The 24005-nt window shown below is 43.8% G+C and overlaps 1 protein-coding gene across 5 annotated transcripts in view; it reads right to left on the minus strand.

Moving 5' to 3' along the window:
- ENPP2 (ectonucleotide pyrophosphatase/phosphodiesterase 2) overlaps nt 1–18405 on the minus strand; it is a 111708-nt gene extending 93303 nt beyond the window's left edge. For 4 of the 5 annotated variants that reach the window (XM_078441591.1, XM_078441589.1, XM_060611217.2 and 1 more), the window contains exon 1: nt 18281–18405. In XM_078441591.1, coding sequence (XP_078297717.1) covers nt 18281–18337 — 57 coding nt within the window. In that variant the 5' untranslated portion in view covers nt 18338–18405. Of the gene's footprint in view, nt 1–16926; nt 17380–18280 lie in introns of those variants that run through there. The other variant, XM_078441590.1, reaches the window with a different exon arrangement.
- Nucleotides 18406–24005: the final 5600 nt, after the last annotated feature.

Consider the following 24005-nt stretch of genomic DNA (forward strand, 5'->3'; position numbering starts at 1 on the left):
CTGTTTCTCTGGTAACAATTTTTATAAAAGAAAGCTGGGAGTTTTTGTTACCTGAAAGTCCAATAGAAGTCCATGCTTGATCACAACTCTAAGTGACCTCATTATATCTTGGGTCCCTTTAGTAGACAATGACTGCCCAACCCAGGAGAGAAAAGTTCAGGTGGCACCGCCTAGACTCCCATCTGGACTCCCATCTTTATTTTAGATGTCTTGTTTTAGTAAGTCACTAAACTACACAGCATTGAGAAAGGCATGACCAGGATGATGAGGAGTCCGTGTTACCCAATTCATTCATTCACTCATTCATTCATTCATTCATTCACTCACTTGCTTATTTACTCAACAAATTTTTACTGAGCACCTTGTATGCCATCAGGCGTTAGGGATGCAAAGTGAACAGAGCAAATCCTCTGCCTCAAGATCCCACATTCCAGTGGGAGAAGAAATGTAATATAATTTCAGATACTTTATACATGATAAGGGAAACAAAGCCAAGCAAGAGAACAAAGAGTAATGGCAGTAGGTATTTTCAGTTGGGTGGTAATGAATGTCTTTCAGCAGCGATGACATCTGAACAAAAATCTGGATAGAATGAGGGAAGGAACAGCAAATGAGACCCTAATTTGTAGGAGCAGCCGAGTATGTTCAGGAAGGCCTGTGTGGCTAGAGTGGAGTCAGGGGAATAATCCCAGATGATCTCAAAGAGGCTATCGGGTGCTGGTCCATGCAGGACCTCACAGGTCACAGTGGAGCCTTTGTGTTTCATTTTGGGTGTGATGAGAAGTGACTGGGGGGATTTCAATCAGGCAGTGACATAATCCGATTTGTTTCAAAAGGCTCACTGGATGTTTAGAGAATGGATATTTAATGAACTCCCCCATGGCCAATGGTTGAAGACTGTGCAGCTTGGGTGCCTTGCATAGACGATGGAAGAAGGTGGGTGTGGTTGTCCTTCTCAAATGTTCTAAGGGCAATACAAGACAGATGAGTTTTATTTTGTGTACTTCCTCAGGCAAAACTAGAAGTTACAGAGAAGCATGCTTCATCTCACAATAAGAGGAACTTTCTAGCAAATCAGTGCTGCCAGAGTTCTCTCATCAAAAACGAACTCACAGTTACTATTGAAGAAAAGGCTGGGTAGGTGAGGTCAAGAATTATGGCAAAGTATGGAAATTCAGAAGAAGATTGGCTATACAACATTTTAGGTCCTTCCCAACTCTAGGCTTCTATTAGTTGCCTCTCTTTTTAAAACTGTCTTTGGAGGCTGAGTTCTCTCTGTAATGACCAGCAAAGAGCTACTCAAATTAAATTAAATAACCAGAATTCAATTTTATTTTTTTCTTAATAAATCAAAAAGAAAGGGAAGCATCCTTAATACACACTTTGTTCTTACTGTTTCATCGCCTGAAGGAAATGTACATATAGTTATAGGCGGGTATAAACAGTATAGGATTGGCATGTGGAATTTAATATGCCAAAGAAAGAGAACACTGGTCAGGATAAGGCTAAGAAAAGGAGAAACACCTTCCACAAAGTCATTTGATGGATTTAAGCAAGAGATTAAGCAATCTACTTTGGGTACATCTAAAAGACAGGCATAAGACAAGCTGACCTTATACTGCCTCTCCTAGCCTTACAGGTCTCTTACAATCCTTTATAAACAGAGAGCCACTGCAAAGTTGAAATACAAATGACCTCAGCTTGCCACTAGAGTATTATGCAAGACAATGCAGAAGTTCTGGACCTTATATTGTCCCGCTAAACTTCTGTGGCTCTAATGAGAGATGTTATACAACTTGTTAATTACTAAAATCCTGGGCTGTCGGGTTTGGTTAGAGTCATGGCTCAGATGCTCACTAGCTGTGTGGCCTGAATTAGGAAATCTCTCCAGACCTCTGCTTCTAGGTATGTAAAATGGGAGTAAACCCAGCACCTCCCTCATTGAGTTGTGGGGATTAAGTAAAATAGTCCTTGTAGTATTGATTGTTAATAATAACAGCTACCATATACTGAGCACATAGAATGTGCCAGACATTGCACAGAAATCCTCTCCACAGTCTTGCAGGGTACGTATTGGTTTCTCTTTTTGACAGACGCTCAAGAAGTTTAAGTAACCTGCCCAAGGTGATGTAGATTCATCCAGACTCAGCTCTGCCTAACCAAAGTCTAGCTTCTAAGTACTTCTTTTCATAGTACACTATGCTACCATACATTTGGTTTATTACAAAAATTCCTCCAACCTCACATTTGGAGGGCATTTGAAGGGTTTTTCTCTAGTGCCTTTAAGAGTTCAGATAAAGAAGGACTCTGTAAAGGATGGTTTCTCATTTTCACACCAACTACAGGTTGGAGCCATTATACCAATGTATTCTATTTGTGTCATCTGACTGATGCAGCCTGTCTTACATGCCTTCTAGGTTTGTGGCTGACCAGTCTCAGTCACAGCCTTGTAGCCTATGGTCTCAGATAACAAAGCATTTTGCAAAAGATGCTGTTTTCTCTTTTTTTCCCAGTCTTCTCTCCCTTCCTGCTGCTGTTTCCCCTTCTTCCTGAGAATTGATAAAAATTCTCTCACTCTTACTTTTGCAGTTAATCTCATGTGACCTATTGACAATGACCCAGTTGTTCTACTCAACTACAACACAGTTGAGATGCCAGTGTAAGGACAAAGATCGCCGCCTGATGGAGCTGGGAGCAATCTTTCTGTATTGGTTCCTCTCACTGCACCCAACACAATCTAATCATAATAAGGGCACTGAGCACAGTAACCCCTACCGGGAGTCAACCACTGGCCAAACATCTAACATGAACTTGCTCATTCATCCATTTATGCAGCAAATACTGTTTTAGGCAGAAAAGACACCAGCAATTAACAAAATAACCCAAGTGCCTACTCATGGAGCTTATATTTTGTTGGATGGAAAAGTCATAAATTATACAAATATGTCAATTAGTGACAAGAGCTATGAATAAAAAATAAAACAGGATGGTGGGAACAAGGAGAGAATGCAGTTGGCCCTTGAACTACGCAAATAAAGCCATTAGGATTATCCTATTTTACAGATGAAGAGTTTGAATAATTTGCCAAAAGTCGTCCAGTGTTAAAACAACAATCTGCCATATTCTCATGGTGACAATAATAAATATAACACCATCTATGAAGGTGGTTATAAAATAGCATGAAGTAAAGAATCATATTTTACGAGTGAAGAACCAAGACCCAGAAAGATTAAATAATCTGCTCACAGCTACACAGTAAGTGATGGGGATAGAATTGAAATGCAGTCTGAACGGTTTGAAGTCCCTGATCTTTCCACCTGACCTTGCCCCTTCTGTTGTATTTGTTCCGTCTGAAATTCTTTTCACTGAACTCAAAGATTCTTGAGGACAGGGACTGCACCTTCACCATCTCCTGCAAGTTCTACAGCATCTGGCACAGAAAGTGTTGAACTTTCTGCATGGGGACCAGCCACATTCCCCAGGCAGAAAGCAAGATGGCCGCCCATTCTAATTTTCAGACCTTCTCAGCCTCACTTGGCAGTGGGTCTCAGTGTATAATTAGCATTGTGAGCAATATTACCCTTGACCCCCAGAGTGCCAAGAGACACCCAGTGGCAACCTGCTAGCCTGAGCCTAATCTCTCAGAAATACCTGCATTCCCAGGCAGACTTGTGTCCTGCACAGACTTGTTTGCCTCTTTATTAGGCTGGTGTTTGTCTAGGAATCAAAGGAATAAGCAAGTAGGATGCACATGGCCTGCATGTTAATGAGGGTCGATCCTGTGGAGTAAAGGGGGTATTGTGATGAATTTGAAGGGCTTGCCGACTGGCTGTATCACGTCAACTCCGGCCTAACAATGCTTTCCTCAGCACTCCTCAGCAATGGTGCTCACAGCTGCACTTTGCACTTAGTGCACATTGTGCTAACCCATCGTAGATGATCAGATGGGGTGAATGAATGAATGATTTTCCTTCTTATTATTCAGGTTGCTTCGCAGGAGTACAACACAACTAAGTGGAAACATTTTGAGAGCAAGTATAATTCTCTTTGGGTTAAGATTTAGGGCAAAGCGGATAGAGCTTAGAGTCAGGCAAACCCGGGTTCAAACTTCAGTGTGGCCACTCACTAGCTGGATGGGTTTGGAAACTAACTCATCAGACTTCTCTGCTCTCCTTCAACCTTCAGTTCTCAGCCCAGAGAGCCCTCGACCCTGTTGCTTCCCAGTCATCTTGTTATTCCCTTTCTCCCCCCACCTATTTGTCTTTGAATACTTACCCTAACTCTTGGCATGTACACCTCTCCCACTGGACTGTAAGCTCCACAATATTAGTGAGTCTATGCCCCTTTCCTCTTACGTTCAGAGCCTAGCATGGTGACTGGCACACAGAGACATTCAATTAATACTGGCTGAATATATTAACAAAGGAAGAGGACGGTGAAGAAAGAGGAAGGAAATTGTAAGGAGAGTGTAGAGGGTTCAGACAGAGGAGGAAAGGGATCAGGCAAGTGTCTTACAGTTTTACTTTCCTGTGAAATGGCAGCAGAGTTGGCTTGGGCCTTCTTCCGTCCCTCCGTCCCTACCCAGTCCGGCCCCCAAGGCCAGAGTTCTCAAGAACTCTCTGGATCCTAGAGGAGTGCTAAGCCTCAACGCTAGAAAAATAATGCCACTTTCTTGTCCCTGTCCCCAGGCACCCAAGAAATGCTGGGAAAATTGCAGAACCTTGCTGCTGATGCCCACGCACACTTATGTCGCTTCACTTTAACCAAGCCTCCAGGAGCCTCGACCATGTCTTTAGTTACTTCATGTTGACTAACCACTGAAGTGTCTGTATACAATGTCAGAAATTTTTCTAGATTTTTCAAGCCTTCTGCTCCCATCCCTCTCAGGGAATAACTTTAATCCTTTATCCCCTCAAAAGATCAAGGCCATTCTAACATGCTTATTACGTCCTACATACAGATTTTACTCCCAGTGATGCCATACACAAAAGTTGCTTTGGAGGGTGAGGAATACTGGGAAAAACTTTTTTTTCCCTTGTTTTTGCCTAAGGATCAAATTATAGATCGAGGTGTTTCTTAGGAAAATTGCTTGCCTTGTGTTATTTAGGAAGGTCATCCTCTGGCAGCCTGACTACATTTTTAGTGAATTTAGAGCCGCGGGGAGTGGACGTCAAGACTATAAATAATCGAGGGTAATAGTAATAAGGGGTTTAGGATCCAGTGAGCACTGGATGAACACCCTGTAACATCTCACAACATGCCTTCCCAAGGCAAATGTGGCTAGCCAAGGACTAAAAGACATAGTTAGGCCGAAGACGTCTCTCACAGAGAAGCTGGAAGAGTGTCTACCTTAGCTGTTACCTGTTACCTGACAAGCAGGGGCCGCCATGCTCTGTAGATCTCCTGGTTGAGGTGTCCTGTCAACCAACCGCAGCAGATAAGCTCAACTTTGCCAAACTCTTTTTTAACCCCGAGTTTGAGATGATAGTTATTTGAAATAAAAAGAACAGGGGCCCCTGGGTGGCTCAGTCGGTTAGGCGTCCAACTTCCACTCAGGTCATGATCTCGCGGTTTGTGAGTTCATGCCCCGCGTCGGGCTCTGTGCTGACAGTTCAGAGCCTGGAGCCTGCTTCGGATCCTGTGTCTCCCTGTCTCTCCGCCCCACCCCTGCTCATGCTCTGTCTCTCTCTGTCTCTCAAAAATAAATAAACATTTAAAAAAAATAATAATTAAAAAAAAATAGACTACATGTCATGTATTTCTTCTGATTTCTTTGTAGACATCAACTCATTGAACTTGAGGAACAATCACACATATAGGTACTGTTATCATCTGTAATTGATGGGGGCAGAAACTGAGGTACAGAGAAATCCAGTGGTAGACACGGGGCTTAAACAGTGGCAGCTCCAGAGCCTGAGCACTTAAACACTACCCACCAGATCTGCCTTGTCTTTGAGATGAAGGGTGTTAAATAAAAAATTACAAATCAGTTCCCCACTGCTAAGCCCATTTAGGACAGATGCAATCTACAATCAACCTTCCAGACCACCTGTAGTAAGAGCAGAAGTTTTGGAATCTAACAGACCTTAGTTTGAATTCTAAGAGCTGTGAGAAGCCCCAGATGCCTCATGGATAAGGCATTGGCCTCCTAAGAACTATGAGACCTTGGCCAGTTATTTAACCTCTTTAGGCCTTTACTTTTCCTCGTTCTAAAAATGAGAATAACAGGAACTCCATCCCAGGGGGGTTTTGAGCAGGTGTAGGCAAACTTTTTCTGTAAAGGGCCAGATGATAAATATTTTAGGTCTTGCAGGCCATGCAATGATCACTATCATAACTATTCAAGTTGCTATTGTAGCGTAAAATCACACACGGACTCTGCAGAAACAAATGGGGGTGACTGTGTTCCAATAAAACTTTATTACAAAACAGCCACCAGAGCAGGGCTATAGTTTGCCCATCTCTGGCTTTGAAGATTACATGAGATAATGTATGTGCTTTGCACGATCCCTAGAATACAAGAAGTCATCAAAAAAGATAGTATAATTATGGTTTCATCATAAGATGACTAGTGCTTTCAAGTTGGTCCAAAAAAAACCCAACCAAAACTAAGTTAATTTAACATTGTCAAGAACCTCTGAAGGCTTACATGGGTAAATGTATAACTTTCATAAACTCTTTTGAGATACTGAGAAATTACCAACACTCTACTCCTAATTTTACTTTATAGGAAGGACTTCCAGAGACAATAGATTTTAGTGTTTTCAATATTTTGGACATATTTAAACTAAAAAATAATTTATTGTTTATTTGAAATAGAAATTTAACCGGGAAATCCTGAGGTTTCCCGTTGTTGTTGTTGCCTGTCTTGTTTTGCTTGTCTGTTTTTTTCCCAAATCTGACAAACTACCTATAGGCTTCTATGATTCTGCAATTTGGAAATCACCGGTTTTATCGCATAACAAGAATAACCCAACACAAGCAACATTTTGTTCCTTCGGCGAAGAAAAGAATTACATTCTTATGGAATTATCCCCAAGGTTCAAAACTAATAAGTCCCCTGGGTAGAAGCCACTGAAATACTTATAAGACAACCAGTGCTCTGCACTCACGGGTGCCAAGAACAAGCTTAGGTCACCCAAGGAAAAAGTGCAATAATCTTGCATTTGTTCCTGCTGATTAAAGTCAAGCAGCTTCTGGAAACTGTGAGGCACCCCTCATGTCACTATGTTGAATTAATATCTGAGCAGTATTAATGATGGAAAAACCCAATTATGTCCAACACGTCCGAAGTTTTGCAATTGGATTTGTCAGCAATCAAACTGTGTACTAAGAGAGCCCAGTTTGGCAGTAAACAAAGCTTCTGAGTGGAGAAGAAATATTCTGCGCACATAAACACTGGCGCCTAAATTCCTGATAAATATTTGATAATGAAGATGTGGGAGGAGGAGCTGGTGCCTTCAGGCATCAGATATCTTCCAACAAGTCAGATTATAAAATCTTTCTCAGGGGATTTAGAAAGAGAGAGAGAGAGAGAGAGAGAGAGAGAGAGAGATGTGGCTTAGCATGCCACAGCCCATATCTTTTCAAACTTTAAAGACAAAAGATGGTATTTGGCATGTCCATGAAGGTGAGAGGCACTGTTTTAATTAATAGTATAGTATTTAGAATCAAAAGTCCATGTTTGAGTTTCAGCTCGACCACTTCCAAGCTGTACAACCTTGATCTCGTCTCAACTTCCAATTCCTATCCCTAAAACAGAGATATAAGAATTATCATCTCTTATGCTTTGGTCAGGGTCAGAGGAGATCATGGATATGGAAATGCTTTGCTAACTGGAAACAGCAAGACTCTGTCATCTATCATTCCTATGAATAACAGCAGAATCTCTGGTGACTGAAGAGCAAAATAATGTGTTGAGTGTTACCAGCTGAAACCATGCTAGGGGAATTAAGCTCTCATGAAATCTGTATTAATCTAAGTCTGTAGAAAGCCATGACAAAGTATCACAAATGGCTTAAGCCACACAAATGTATTGACTCACAGTGCTGGAGGCTGAAAGTCCGAAGTCAAGATGTCGGCAGGGTCAGTTCCCTATGATCCCTGTGAGGGCTGTGAGGGCGGGATCTGTTCCAGGTCTCTCTTCTTGGCTTTGTAGATGGCCATATTCTCCCTGTGTTTCTTCCCACCCTCTTCCCTCTGTGAATATCTCTGTGTCAAATTTCCCCTTTTTATAAGGACACCAGTCATACTGGAGTAGGACACACCCTGATGATCTCACTTTACTTTGATTACCTCTGTGCAGAACCTGTGATGGTTAGTTTTATGGGCCAATTTGATTGAGCTAAGGGATGCCCCAATAGTTGGTAAAACATTTCTGGGTCTGTCTGTGAGGGTGTTTCTGGAAGAGATTAGCATTTGAATCAGTTGAGTAGAAAAGATCACCCTCACCAATGCATCATCCAATACACTGAGGTCCTGAGGAGGAAGAGCAAATTTGCTCTTTTAGCTTGAGCTGTGACAACCATCTTTTTCTGCCCTCATATATCTACATTCCTGGTTCTCATACCTTTAGACTTAGACTGGGACTTACACCATCAGCCTCTCATTGTTTGGACTCAAACTAAATTACAACACCAGTTTGCATGATTCTCCAGCTTGTGGACAACAGATCATTGGACTTCTCAGCCTCCACAATCATATGAGCCAATTCCTATAATAACTCTTTCTATATTAGCTGACAGAGAGATAAAGATAGTTTATCAATAGAAGATGTGTGTGTGTGTGTGTGTGTGTGTGTGTGTGTGTGTGTGTGTCTGTGTGTGAGACTTATTGATTGTGTCCAGACTAATACAAACCTTACCTCCAAATAAGGTCACATTCTGAGGTATTCGGGGTTAGAACTTCAACTGGTTGGGGGTAGGGGGAGACAAGGGAAAGACACAATTCAATCTGTGACAACATCTTCTATTTATTTTGTTAAAAAGTCACCAAATTCACTCACAGTGTTTCCCAACCAATGCCTGCTTCCAGATGAAAACATTTCACTTTAAAATGGAGACCTACCTGCTTGCTGAGTGTCTAAGATGATAAATTATTTACTTCAGAGTAAGGATCTAAGGCCATGGCCACATACCTTCTCTAGACACCGAAACATTAGGCAGTGTCTTTCTTTTTAGAAAATTATCTTTATCTTATAACATACATGTCACCATTTTTCCTTATATTTGGCTTGGGAATAAAATTTTGTCATACTGATAGTCACAGAGATACTGAAGTTTGTAGATTTCAAACTCAATTCTTTTTTTTTTTTTTAATTTTTTTTTTTAACGTTTATTTATTTTTGAGACAGAGAGAGACAGAGCATGAACGGGGAAGGGGAAGAGAGAGAGGGAGACACAGAATCGTAAGCAGGCTCCAGGCTCTGAGCCATCAGCCCAGAGCCCAACGCGGGGCTCGAACTCACGGACCGCGAGATCGTGACCTGAGCTGAAGTCGGATGCTTAACTGACTGCACCACCCAGGCGCCCCTCAAACTCAATTCTTTAAAAAAAAAAACATTTATTGGCTACGTCTCACTTCTGCATCAAGCTTACCTATTGTTGACACGTTTCCAAATCAGATGCCTTCATTAAATTTCAAAAAAAAGCTAATAAGTATATCCACACATATAAATAAAATATCTTATAAATACATCTATATAACATAGAATAGGAATTAAGTTTTTAGAAGTGAAATTAGACTTTTTTTAACTCATCCTTTCTTAGCAACTCAGTATCCTGTTTTTGTCATAAACTGTCTTACCATTTTAGAAACTATAAATGTCCCCTACAGAATAGATACATGGGTGCATGGACATGTGTCTCTGGGGGTAATCATAACATTTTTTTATACTATCAAAAAAGTGGAAACAGCCTGATGTCCACCAAGAGGAGTTTGTTAAACAAATAATGAGGCAACGGAATGGGACACGATACACCCATTGAAGATCATGTTTTTGAAAAATATATAAATGGTATCGGGTAATATTCTTGGTATGTTGTTAAAGGAAAAACAGTTACAGAAGGATTTGCATGATTCTGATTTTATTCTTTTTTAAGTTATTTATTTATTTGTTTGTTTGTTTAGAGTACAAGTGGGAGAGGGCCACAGAGAGAGGGAGAGAGAGAATCCCAAGCAGGCTCCACACTGATAGCACAGAGCCTGTTGTGGGGCTCGAACTCATGGACTATGAGATCATGACCTGAACCAAAACCAAGAGTCGGACACTTAACTGACTGAGCTACCCAGGCACCCATGATTCTGATTTTAAATCTACATGTGCATAAACCTAGAGAAAGATATTCACCCCTGTGTTAATATGCTTATCTCCAGGTACTAAGATGTGGACAATATTTTGTTTCTTCTTGGTATTTTCCTTATTTAACTTTTTTCTACAAAATGCATGCATCACTTACAAAATGAAAATATGACTTTTTTTTAATAAATAGAAATTCCCTTCTGAAAGGTTCTTGCCTTAGACATAGCACCATTCATACCATAGGGTTACTGCATTTTTCACAGTTCTTAGTACTGGGCTTCTAGGGGATAATAGAAGAAGATCAAATAGGTATAAAAAATAATTACATACTCAACACTAAAATGCAGCCTATGACGTTAAAGGAAGGCTTGACAAAAATTCAGCATTTAATTTAGGTTAGGCCTTAATGAAAAAGTATATTCTCAATGAAGTAATAGGTTAGACAGAGGAGGAGTGGTCCTGACATTAGAAAGGTCATAAGTAAACAAACAGGCAGCAAAAACGCTGAGTCTCCTCTGAAAGTAACAAATAGTTCAGTATGAGTAGTTCCTAGGGTTTCTAACAGGATGCCAGGGGACCAGGCAGGAATATTAAGTCAAGGGCATGAATTGTCAGGAAGTTTATTGTTCAAACTAAGGCCCTTCAGCAGTGAAAGTGAGGACTCTAAGTAGCTACCAGGAGACAGTAGGCACCAGGACTATGCAGGGAAACCAGGACCCATGGCTGCCCTACAAAGGCTTGGATCACACCAGCCAGGCTGAGATATTGGAATTTCATACACAGAATCCTGGAATCTTTGTGTTGGAAGGAAATGTCAGTGCCCATCCAGCCAGGCCACCTCTATTCCTGCCTCTCCAACTTGGCCAAGAATAGTTACAAAGTGTTTGTTTTTGTTCAAATATCTGTGACAAAATGCTTATTGCCTTGGAACAGCTCTGTTAGAAAATTCCTCCTCGTGGGCGCCTGGATGGCTCAGTCGATTAAGCGTTCGACTCTTGATTTTGGTTCAGGTCATGATCTCACAGTTCGTGGGTTTGAGCCCCACGTGGGGCTTTATGCTGACAGTGTGGAGCCTGCTTGGGATTCTCTCTCTCTTTCTGCCCCTGCCTCTCTCTCTTTCTCTCTCTCTCTCAAAATAAATAAACAGAAAGAAAGAAAGAAAGGAAGGAAGGAAGGAAGAAAGAAAGAAAGAAAGAAAGAAAGAAAGAAAGAAAGAAAGAAAGAAAATTCCTCCTTGTATTGAGCTGAAATTTATTTCCCTGACTCTCCCACCCATTTGGCCCAGCTCTGCCATCTCAGAGAGAGAAACACAATGCTAATCTCTCTTCCACATGAGAGTAAAAGATGTAAAGACAGACATCCTAGCCTTCTAGATCCTCTCCTTTGCAGCTGAAATGTCCTGTAGCCGCCCTCCCTACAGCATTCCCACAGTAGGTCACTACTTGCTTCCTATGTCCTAGTTCGCTCTTGAGTTGTTCCACGCTTGTCCTTCTCCTTCTCCCATTTTGGATGGGGCCACCATCTTCTCTTGTTTATATTACCACCACACCTCCCTCGTCAACCATCTCTCCAAGCCACTGTCCATTCAGCAGCCAGAATGATCTTTCCAAAACACAAAACTGATTGGGACCCTGCCCTGTTCACAGTCTTCAATGATTCCTTATTCTCCTGAGGATCAATTACAGCTCTAGTTCTAGCTCCTACCACCACTCTATCTCATCTCTCTCATCCCCTCAGCTCTCTGCACCCCCTCTTTCAGTTCCTTGAACAGGCTTCTTGCCTTCAGCCTACTGAAGGGTACCGTTACATTTGCCTGGAACTCCTCCCTCCTGCACTCTTGAGAACCCTTACTCAGCCTTCGGGTCTCAGTTTAAACATCATTTCCTCTAAAAGTCTACCCTGGTCCCATTAAGCTTGGATTAAATATCTCTTCCTAGGTGGTTCTACAGGGATCTAAGCTTCCCCTACGAAAGCAAGTATGACATTGAATTGAAATCATCTCCTTATTCTTCTGGCACCTTTGCCAGACTGTGAGCTCCATGAAAGCAGGTCTACCATTTTCAGCACCATTAATCATCAGCATCTGGCACAATGATTGGTACATAATAAATGCTTTAAAAAATGCTAATGGGGGTGCCTGGTGGCTCAGTCGGTTAAGTGTCCAACTTTGGCTCAGGTCATGATCTCATGGTTTGTGAGTTTGAGCTCCACATCAGGCTCTGTGCTGTCAGCACAGAGCCTGCTTCCAATCCTCTGTCCCCCTCTCTCTCTGCCCCTTCCCCACTCTCTCTCTCTCTCCTTCTCAAAAAATAAACTTACAAAAATTAATAAATGCTAATGAATTAATATGTATCCATCAGAACTAGATACAATTGTTCTGATACAGTCTGCACAATACAGAGAATGACTGTCACCTTCCATGTTCTATTTTCTATATCTTTTTACATAAAACCTAACATTATTTTAGAAGAAACAGATCACTATTGGTTTTATTGTCAGTTTAAACTCCTAAATCTTAACTATATGAAACCACAACTTCTATCCCGAACTTTCCCTCTCTGTCACTTCCTGCCCCTCCACTCTGTCCCTCCTCTCTCTTCCCCTCTCTCTATCCCGCTTCCTCTCTTATCTCTCACTCTCCCATCCCTTTCTCGCTCTCTGTCTCACACAGATATACCCAGTAATTTTGCAATTGACTTTTATGATCCACGCAAAATACATTCTGTATCTATTTCTGCATACTTCCCTACAATCTAAAAAGGCAAAATAGACCACAACTGATTGATAGCTTCTGGACCCCTAATCCTTATGCCCTTTTCTAAGCAAATGTGATCAATGTGTTATGCATTCATGGACATCAACGACATTGAATAAAAGCGGGGTAAGGACACAGCCCAGAGCATACCACCAAAGACATCCACCTGCCAATCTAATCTCCTTTAACAAATGCGTTCAACCGGGTATTAATTTAACCCACGCGCATCCTTCTAATCCAGAAGAATTTTGCAAGATCGGGGCCCTTCCTAAAATCAAGCTTTTTAATTGATTGATGACAATTCTGTACAACCATATTCAAGGTGCTTTATTTTAGTTAAAACCCCCAATACCTATTATCCCTTTTTAATAAATAATACAACTCTGATTCAGAGAGAAAGTCACACACCTAGTGAGTGCCAGAGCAGGGATGTGAGCCCAGGTCCTGTGACTCCAGATTCAATACCACACATTACACTGGGATCCTCTCAAAAGAGAAAATACACTTAATTGGACATGTGCTGGCTCCTGCTAATCACCACCTACCCTCCCAAATGTCTGTTGAATGAATTAATCCTTTGACTAGAGATTTTTAACCTGAGGTTCATGTCAACTCAAAGGAATCCAAGAGTGGACTTGTATGAACTTCCTGAAAGTTTACAGAAAGTGCCTTGTGCTGCATATTGTCCATTTTTGCTGAGAAGGGTAATGTCCACCCAGATCTCAAAAGGACCATGGCTCCAAGTGAGAACAGCTTGCAGTTTCGAAAACTCTCTGTAGAACCTAATTGTCACTCACCTCTGTCTAGAGTTTCAGACACATATCTTTCTCTCTTTGGAAAACCAAAGCTGCATTTTCTCATCTCTCGTCTGCCAGAGCCTCTACCATGCCCAAGCCGCCCTTAGAGATCTCACCTGCTGGTGCCTTCCCAGGCCTTGCAGACCTTCTCTGGTATCAGAAGACACCAGCTTGTGTCTCAGGTACCACCTTATCAAAAGGCTCAGAAGCCCACCTATCTTGGCCTTCAGTACCCTCTTCCCATGCCAGGTTCCAAGTGAAAAGGACTCCTTTGCCTTCACAAAGCCAAAGCAAAATTGGAAAAGACTTTTCATGCAGCTTTTCCCGGTCTTGGATAAGGTTAGGATAGATGCAGGTAGCAGTCTGAGACACTCATTAGTTGAGATGTGGACTGGAGAGTGAGTTGGTAGAACTGGAGACTTGGGGGATTATCTCAAATACCTAGAAAGTAAACCCTTCCTTTGTTAAAACCATGAAGACTATGACTTTTCCTGATAATCATTGTTGACCATCGCTCTTTGTTCTTGATCATACTGCATTGTATCTCTATCATCCTAGTCAATGCCTGAACATAACAGTCACTGGCAAGAACTGCGCAAGAATTCCCGCAAATTTGTTGAGCATCCCAGCTGGGCTGATGCTAAGACAAAAAGAGCTGATCCCTGCAATTGAGGAGTTTACAGGCTAGTAGGAGGCAGACAAATAGATATTTGCAAGAAAGAAGGGTGAATGCTCTGAAAGAAGGAATAAAGAAAGTTCTGGAAAAATATGGGAGGGATACCTAACCCATTCTGGAGGATGGAGAGCAGATGGTCTGGGTGGTTTCTAAAAGAAAGTAGCTCTCAGCTGATTCTTCAGGAGAAAATAGAAGTAAGACATTGACCTAACAGAAGGACAAGGAGGAAAGTCATGTTTTATAAATAATTTAATGAGCCTACATTTTCAAAAAAACGTGCATAAAATGTGGAGAGGAAGTGAAGGATAAGAAGGGGACGGTAAAAGGCAAGTTGTGGAGAACGTGTGTATGCCAACACTACTCTCAAAAGGAAAAAAAAAAAAAAGAGGAATCTACAGACAACTTTTCAGAACAGATCTGTACGATGATATTTGCGTTTTAGAAAGCTCATTGGACATAGTATGGTGACAAGATAGAGGGCACGAGATGGGTAGTGCTGGCCTCAAATGAGACTAATGGGAAGTTGTGACCAGAATCCATTTGGGGGTGGTACTGATTTCAACCAAAACCGTGGCAGGTAAGACGGAGGGGGGTTGTGCATGTGAATTATATTGAGCAGGTAGAGTGGAGACTGATCAGGTGTGGTGAATAAAAGAGAGGAAGTCACCTAGGACGATTCTGTTGTGTCTGGCCCGGACACTGGGAAGGTCATTTGAGTAGTGGCCAGTGGAAGAGGAGGGGCAGGCCTGGGAGGAGGGGGGAGAAGACAAATTCAGTTTTGGGTATGCTGATTTCAATGTGCTCCTAGGGACATCAAAATGGAGATGTTCTGTATTAAAGGCTGGTATTTAGAAGAAAGATCAGGGTGGGACCCAGATTTGTACGTAATGGTTGCAGCCATGGGAATAGATGAGATCTCCCAGGGGAAGAGAATCTTCAACAGTCGGATCCGCCAATGCCCATGCAGAGAGGACCTCTGAAAGGCACTACAAAGTCAGAGGAGACCAGGAAAGTGTGGTATCACAGAACCCAAGAGAGAGTAATGACATGGAGCGGGGGTGGGGGAGGGGACGAGCAACAGTTCAAAATGACACAGAGAGGCCGGCGGAGAGCTGAACTTGCTCTCGGGTTCAGAGAGGTCTCCGGCGGCCCTGACCGAGCTTGGCGTTCAGAAGCGAGGGTGGACGTTCAGAAGCGAGGGTGGACGCCAGCTGAAGAGCAGGGAAGCAGTTACTGGGCGGTGACGGCGTGGAGACGCCCAGTGTCACCCACCCTTGGGAGAAGTGCAGTGGGAAGGTGGACGACAAAATGGAGATGGCAGCTGCAGGGGAGGGAGGGCAGCGGCTCAGTTAACATCTCAGGAACTGCAGTGTGGAGAGCTGCGGTGCTGTGTGCAGCTGGGCGTGCGTGCGGTAAACGACATAAACAAATACCCCCGCCGGCTTCCCTCTCCGTCCTGCTGAGCGCTAGAAAGCCTTTTGTTTTCATTCCCTTTATCAGTGAGAAATGGCTCTGGGCTTAACCTGTTAAACTGAAACCAGAGTGTGGCAGTGCAGCGGCCGAAACCCTTTGACCCGCCGCTAGCGCCCGAGCGCGGGCTGTGCCCACCGCCCCTTCCGATCCTCCCCACCTGCTCTGTTTGCCCTGGGAGGTTTCCAAGTCCAGATCAAAAGCACCCCTACTCCGCCGAGACCCCAGGCTCCCTCCACTCTTATCCAAAATTAGCCAGATCCATTTGCAAGACTTGTTCAAATAGTTAAGTACAAAGGGCCGAGAGACCGGCCGCCCGGCTGTGTGCACGCCAATCAAATCTTTCCTTTGTGGCGCCCGGGAGGGGGACCCCGCCTTGTGGAAGGGGCTCCCTCCATCTGCGAGATGATTCTGTTTCCTTTGGACGCAAGTGTAGGCTCCCAGAGAACATTACCGAAACAGATGGCTTTAAAACTCCCCATCCCTCCTGCAAAAAGCCGTTGTCCGACAGGTAATAAACAAAACGCGGAGCCTCTCGCGGCCGCGGGAGGGGAGAACTCACACTCACAGCACCCCGAGACTGGCTGTGCCCCCGGGGAGCTCCCGCTTGGCACGGGTTCGAGCTCTGGTGAACGGAGACTCGTCCACCACCCCTCTCCGCCAGTTCCACCGGCTCGTTTTCCAGAAACGAGAGGCGCAGTGTTCGCAAACCCAAACATTCCCTGGCAACGGAAACTCGGAACGAGTTAAGCTCTGCATCCGGCGCGCCTGCAAATGCTCCAGCTGAGTGCACGGGAACGCAGCCCAACAGGGACCGTTTTCCGGCAAATCTGGAGGCCCCTTGCAAGGTTTCCCGGCTGACAGAACGGCAGCTTGGACTCGGGAGCCCCAGCAATGGAGGACGGGAAGAGAGAGGCGCCTACCGTACCCGATCGGCGCGGCGGGTCATGCTGCGGGCGTCTGGGCGCCTGGTCGGGCCCCGGGCGCTGCGGACGCGGCCTCTGCTGCGGCCGGGCGGACCTGTGAGCTCTGCCCCGGGACGGCTGCCCCGGGCTGCTCTTGTTTGCACTGGGCCGTTTGCTTTTGGGATTTCTCCAATGCAGATGTAGTCAGGGGGCCGCTGTCCCGGGGGACAATGATTCCATTGGAAGCTGGCCTTTGACAAGACTCACACATGACCTTTGACTAAAATGGCTTTGGGGAAGGAAAGTGTCCGGAGGCCGAAGACGGGGCATCCAGTGCAGGCGTCCACATTCCCACCCCCAACTGTGCCAAGTTAATTTTTCATCCCGTAATCTTTCAAGGAGAGTCTCCGCGAGGTTTGATTTGCGTTTCTCCTTCATTCCGTGGGATTTTCTCCCCTGCTTCCAAAAGGATTTTGCTGCACAAGTTTCCTGCGGTGCCGCTGATGAGTTCCCTGAATTAGCGTTTCCAGGTTAACGGTGGGCAGCGGTTTACTGTATAAGTTCCTGTAACATTCTCCGAAATAATATCACCATTTTTTTTTTTCACTCTCCTTCGAGCATGCTACAATTTACAAAAGCGCTTTTCACAATCATGCTATCATTTGGCCTCCAAACAATGCCGGGGAGGCTCGCCTATTACTGACGTTTTAGACAAAAAGAAACAGAAGCTCTAGAAAAATTGGGTATTTGCCCAATCACTCAACCAGAAAGTGGAATCTGGGTCCTCTAAATTGGCATCCTCTCCACTTCCACAAGGCACCTTGCTGGGTGACCTCCCTGCTGGGTGACCCACTGCTCAAAGTCAAGTATAACACAAAGACACTATACAAAAACGCTAACACATTATTATAACATGTAATGCAAAGTAGTAATGGCTATAACTATTTTAATTTTTGAATTATGAAAGCATTGGAAATTGTTTTAATAAAGTAGCTGTTTTGGTTATTGATGTCCACAGATGTCTCAAATTCATTGACTACTTTTTTTTTTCAATTGTCTAAATTTTTCCTTCAGCAGCTGTTAAAAAGATGCTGTGGGAAACAGCCTGGCCACTCCCAGGTGTGGGTACAAACCAGGGGTTCCTTGGGCTGCTGCCAGAGTCTACCACCAATGATGATCAGAGTCTGTTCCCCTCTGTTTTCTGGGTCCTTCCAGATGATGAACAAGGAGTCAGCATCCCAGAATTTTATTGTGCTGAGAAGGGCTTGAGGAAGGTCTACAGAAATGCCCTGGAGCCCCCTGGCAACATGTCGGGTCGTATCATTCTCATTTTTTTTTTTTTTCAGCTTATAGAAGGAGAAAGGGGGTGATACTCACACTCATTTTGGAAGGACTGTAAGGAGTCAGCCAGGAGGAGAAGAGGGAGGAGGACATCACGGAGCAAGACAACACCACCGACAAAGGCTGTCCATTGCCACGAGCGAACTGAAAATAGTTCCTGCAGGCAGGAGCCCCAGGTGTGGGAGGCGGATTCTAGAGAGGAGGGTGTGGGTTTGGACTCTGACCAGCCTCCTGTGCCACTCTAGGGAATCTGGACATCACCCTGCAGGGCCAAATGGGTTCATACAATTGGCCTGGGTTATCAGCTCACACGAAAAGGATGCAGGAGTCATATGTTGTTCTACAACAAGAAAAAAATAGATCGATAGATCGAAAGATAGATCGATATATATATATATATATATATATATATATATATATATATCCACCTAGCTTGGTAGTTATGGGCCTTAACTTCATACACGAGGTTTCTTCTTCCTTGCTACAAAAATGTGAGCTATCTATTTAACCTCACTGTGCCTCAGTTTTCTCACCAGTAAAATGAGGATTGTGGTATCTGCTATGCAGATAAAATGCAGTTATGTAGGTAACACTCTTGACCTTTCTTTGGATATATGGTGGCATTTGAAAACAGGCAGCTCTTGTCATGTCTCACAGGACTTTTGAGTGCGCAGTGCCTGCCACGGAGACCCGAGGAGAAAACAAGCAGCCCTCTCTCTCTCTCTCTCTCTCTCTCTCTCTCTCTGTAAGAGAGCTGGAAGGGAAGGAGCCCCTTGTTTTCTCTCCACCGCACTTTTGGCCTTTGACTCATGAGGGTTTGTCCTTTGTTCCTTCCACTTGTTATCTTTCAGCTCGACACGACTTCCTTAAGGTCCCGGTCTAGACTTTAATATCAGTCGCAATCTTCCCCTCCGTCCAAACTCTGAGTTTGTTCATTTCCTTGTTCTAAACCACTGCCACACCCCTCTATCTGCAAATCCCACCAAGATGTGGCTATCGGCTCGCGCTACACGTCACCACGCAGCCATGGCCACGGGTCCCACCATTTGTATGTGGTCGGCAGCTTCGGCTGGGCGCCCATACCCGTGCTTGTGATCTTTCCAAAGGTCCCTGGCCGTCCCACCTCTCCAGTTACACAAAGTCACTCTTCCCACCTCCTCAGAACTCTGAGCTCACTTCCACCTGGCTCCCTTTCAGCAAACAACCTCCTCTCCCCCCACAGAACACTGTAGACATTGGGAAGGAATGCTACTTCCTGTCTCTGCACCAGAAATGGTATTTCCTGCCCTGCTCCTTCCCTCCCACCTCAGAGGTGCCCCTTCTTCGGTGTGCTTTGGAATCCCCCTCTTCCCATTTCCTCTGGAACATTCTTTCATCAACCATCACCCTATCTTTCAGTTTCTTCTCTGCTGATTTCATTAGTTCGTGTAATCAGTAAACATTTATAAAACGATTACATGCAGTCAGCATCTTTGATTCTAGGCATACGAGGATAAATAACACACCATAACCTACAAACACATTCAAGTTTCTCCCATACAATGAACTCTCTTTTTCCTAACGTGTTTGAATATGACCCTGTTCCTTATAACGACAACAACAATGAACACACACATACACACACACGCCCACTGTCGGGAACATACTCCCCATGAGTCTTCTGAGGCCAGTTTCTTCCTTTAGAACCTGCCTTCAAGTCACTTCAAAGAGACCCTCCTTGACCAGCCAATCTAGGGAACCATTCTGTCCCTGGTTGTTGCTGTTAATCTTTCTTATTTACTTCATATCATTTATCTCACATTGTAATGAGAGACTCCTCCATTTGCTTGCTTGCATATCTTCAACAGACAATAGTGTGAACCTTCCACTAGTGTGAACCTTTATGAGGTCTGGGACTCTTTTATTCGCTGCTGTATTCCCAGTGCCCACGGTGTACCTAGTACGTTCTCAGAAAACATTTGTTGACCCTCAACTTTTAAGTGCCAGGACCATCTTTGTTCTAAACTTGTTTTTAAAGGTTTTTAATGTTTTTATTTATTTTTGAGAGAGAGAGAGAGAGAGAGAGAGAGAGCGTGAGGGAAGGGAGGGGCAGAGAGAGAGAGAGGGAGACACAGAATCTGAAGCAGGCTCCAGGCTCCCAGCTGTCAGCACAGAGCCCAATGGCGGAGTTCCAACCCACAAACTGTGAGATCATGACCTGAGCCGAAGTCAGATGCTTAACCAACTGGGCCACGCAGGCACCCCTCTTAATTTTTTTTTTTAAATCTCCATTACACAGCCTACTGGTATTTGATGCAAATAGAATTTCCCGCGCGGCTTTGAAAAATTCTGATGCCCAAAGCACCCCAAGACCAGTTACTTCTGGGGTAAGACATACCTATCAATTTCTGTAAGCTTTCCAGGCAATTCTCAAAGCCAACCTCAAGACCACTGACCTAACCTCTGCCTTACACACAGGTGATGCTCACTCAAGAAATGAATGGTTGGGGGCGCCTGGGGGGCTGAGTCAGTTAAGCGTCCAACTTTGGCTCAGGTCTGATCTCACGGTTCGTGAGTTCAAGCCCCGCGTTGGGCTCTGGGCTGACAGCTCAGAGCCCCGAGCCTGCTTCAGATTCTGTGTCTCCCTCTGTCTGCCCCTCCACTGCTTGCACTCTGTCTCTCGCATTGTCTCAAAAATAAATAAACATTAAAAAAAATTTTTTTAAAGAAATAAATGGTTGAAGGAATGATTCAAGGAATGGAGTCACTCAGCTCCTGCTTATCTTGCAATTCTCTTCTCCCTGGTCTTTCCACACCTGATCTGCTATCCAGGCATGCAAACCACCAAACACGCACCTGTGCTCTCATGTCTCCAAGCTTTCCCATGCTGCTAGTTCGACCTAGAACCCCCATACCCCGTCTTGGCTACCTGCGGCTGGCCTCCCTGGTAAGGTCTGGCTTTGGGCTCGGTACCACTGCCTCTCCCAGGTCATCGCCATGTCCCCACAGGGCTCTGGACCTCCTCTACCCTTGCATATATCCCTATCAGAGAAGGCATGCTGCACCTGATGTTGTGTCAGGACCCTTCTTGACCGGGGGTTCTTTTCTCCTTGTATCCTCATGTGTAGCAGCCACAGCAGCCACTCCACAGATATTGTGGAATGAATTCACAAATTAACGGATTAACATATTGATGAATTTTTTTTCTTTTCAAATTTTTATTTTAAGTTCTAGTTAGGTAACATACAGTGCAATACTGGTTTCAGGAGTAGAATTCAGGGATTCGTCACTTACATACAACACCGGGCGCTCATCGCAAGTGCCCTCCTTAGTACCCATCACCCATTTAGCCCATCCCCCCACCCACCTCCCTCCATCAAGCATCTCGTATGGTTTGGTTCCCTCTCTCTTTTTCCCCTCCCATATGTTCATCTGTTTTGTTTTTTAAACTCCATATATGAGTGAAATCATATGGTATTTGTCTTTCTCTGACTGACTTATTTCACTTAGCATAATACGCTCTAGCTCCATCCACATCATTGCAAATGGCAAAATTTCATTCATTTTTTTAGCTGAGTAATATTCCATTATATATATATATGCACACACACACACACTATATATATATATATATATATATATATATATATATATGCGCACACACACACACACACACACATATATACACACCACATCTTCATTATCCATTTGTTAGTCAACAGACATTTGGGCCCTCTCCATAGCTTGGCTATTGTTGCTAATGCTGCTATAAATATCAGGGTGCATGTACCCCTTCGAATCTGTATTTTTGTATCTTTTGGGTAACATATTGATGATTTTTTTAAGGTTTATTTATTTTTGAGAGCGAGAGAGAGACAGAGAGACAGAGAATGAGTGGGAGAGAGGCAGAGAGAGAAAGACACAGATTCTGAAGCAGGCTCCAGGCTCCAAGCTGTCTGCACAAAGCCTGACGTGGGGTTCGAACTCACCAACTGCAAGATCACGACCTGAGCTGAAGTCAGACTCTTAACCGACCAAGCCACCCAGATGCCCCCATATTGATGAATTTTTAAAGAGGTAACTGTACATTTATGTTCTATTTTTTGTTTTTAATTTTTGTTTTTTAAGAGCTTTATTGAGCTATACATCAAATAACATATAATTCCTCCATTTAAATTGTACAATTTAATGGTTTTTCAGATATTCACAGAATTGATATTTCTAGAATATTTTCTTCACTCCAAAATGAAACCTTATAACCATTAACAGCCACCTCCTTGTCTCCCCAGCTTCCCAAACCTAGGTAGCCACCAACCTACTTTCTGTGTCTATGGATTTGCCTACTGTGGACACTTCGTATAAATGGAATCATGGTTTTATGTGTGTGTGGTTGGCATCTACTTCCACTTTTGAAGATCTATTTGGCCACAAGCGTCCCTTTCACATTGAATTGATGTGACAGAATACAGACTCTGGAAGAGATCTTGGAGGACAAACAGGCAGTATTTCTTAGATCCTATTACACAACAATCTAATAAATTACCCAAACTCCTGAGCTGGGAGAAGGAAGATATAGAAGCTTAGCTATACATGCTACCATGGAAGAAAGGGAAAGGGGACAGATTCCAGGATGGCTTAGCTCTGCCTCACCAGCCCTGTCCAAACTACACCATTAGGACAGGACCTTCTGTGCCATAAGGACTCCATACTGAAGGCAAATTGTCCACAGGTCAAGCTCTAGCTTTGCCACATATTAGCTGTAACTCCTGATTCCCTGCTTCTTCATCTCTAAAAAGAGGATACAAATAGTTCTTGTCTCATAAGCACCACATCACAGCACTGTTATAAGAGTAAATGAGGCGACACATATCAAGTGCATAGCACAGCACCTGGGACATTATCAATGCCTGATAAATATTTATGCTGTTGTAGCTGTTGAAGTTTGGCCACAGCTGTTTATATATTGTTCTTCTAAGTAAAATTTAATGTGGAAAGAGGGTTCTGGTGCTTTTAAAAAATAACACAAGCCATTATTCTAGGAAAACTATACGCACCATGCAGATAGCCACTGCCAGATGGTCATCTGTGTTCTGCTTGATGAGAGTGGGGACAATGGCAAGATTTAGCTGAAGCTGAGGAATAATCATTAGTGGAAAGTGGGGAGGTAGTGGGTTAGTCCATTCCTGGCATAAAAAGCTGATGGAAATACCCTTGTTCTGCCCACCAAGGGTACATGGGTACCATTAGCAAGCAGAGGTTACAGGTTCCGTGGACCTGAGGAACTAAACTCCCCTGCAGCAATTTCTTTATTTTCCTTCTACTCTTCTTGCATACAGACCTGCCTGTGGCATCCTCTGCTAAGCCCTCCTGGGGTGTCTCTTAAGTACATCTGAAATCAGCCCTTGGTGGCTGACCCTTGGCAGGCAATCTCGTGATCAGACACAATCACCCGTAGCAAGCGGTCACAGGCTCGCCGAGTTTGCTACCAAGTGGTGGCAACTGTTCTGACCATTATCCTTCCAATTCCAGGGCAGCTGTCCTTACACGTAAGTATTAAGGGCCTTGGTAGACCTTCATCTGACTTCCGCTGCTTTGAATGGTTTTTCTGGCACATCTGGCCAGCCTCTGTTCAGATTCTGCTCAACTATCTCTCTTTCTTGACTTCCTTCCCTCTAGGATCTCATAGTTCCCTGTACATGCCTGTGGGGCAGCGCCTGGACAGTCTCCAGTTATCCCCTGTGTAGATGACTGTGAACAGCCAAAAACTAAAACACAAGGACAC

The sequence above is a fragment of the Panthera onca genome, chromosome F2 (assembly GCF_046562875.1).
Source record: "Panthera onca isolate mPanOnc1 chromosome F2, mPanOnc1 haplotype 2, whole genome shotgun sequence".
NCBI lineage: Eukaryota > Metazoa > Chordata > Mammalia > Carnivora > Felidae > Panthera > Panthera onca.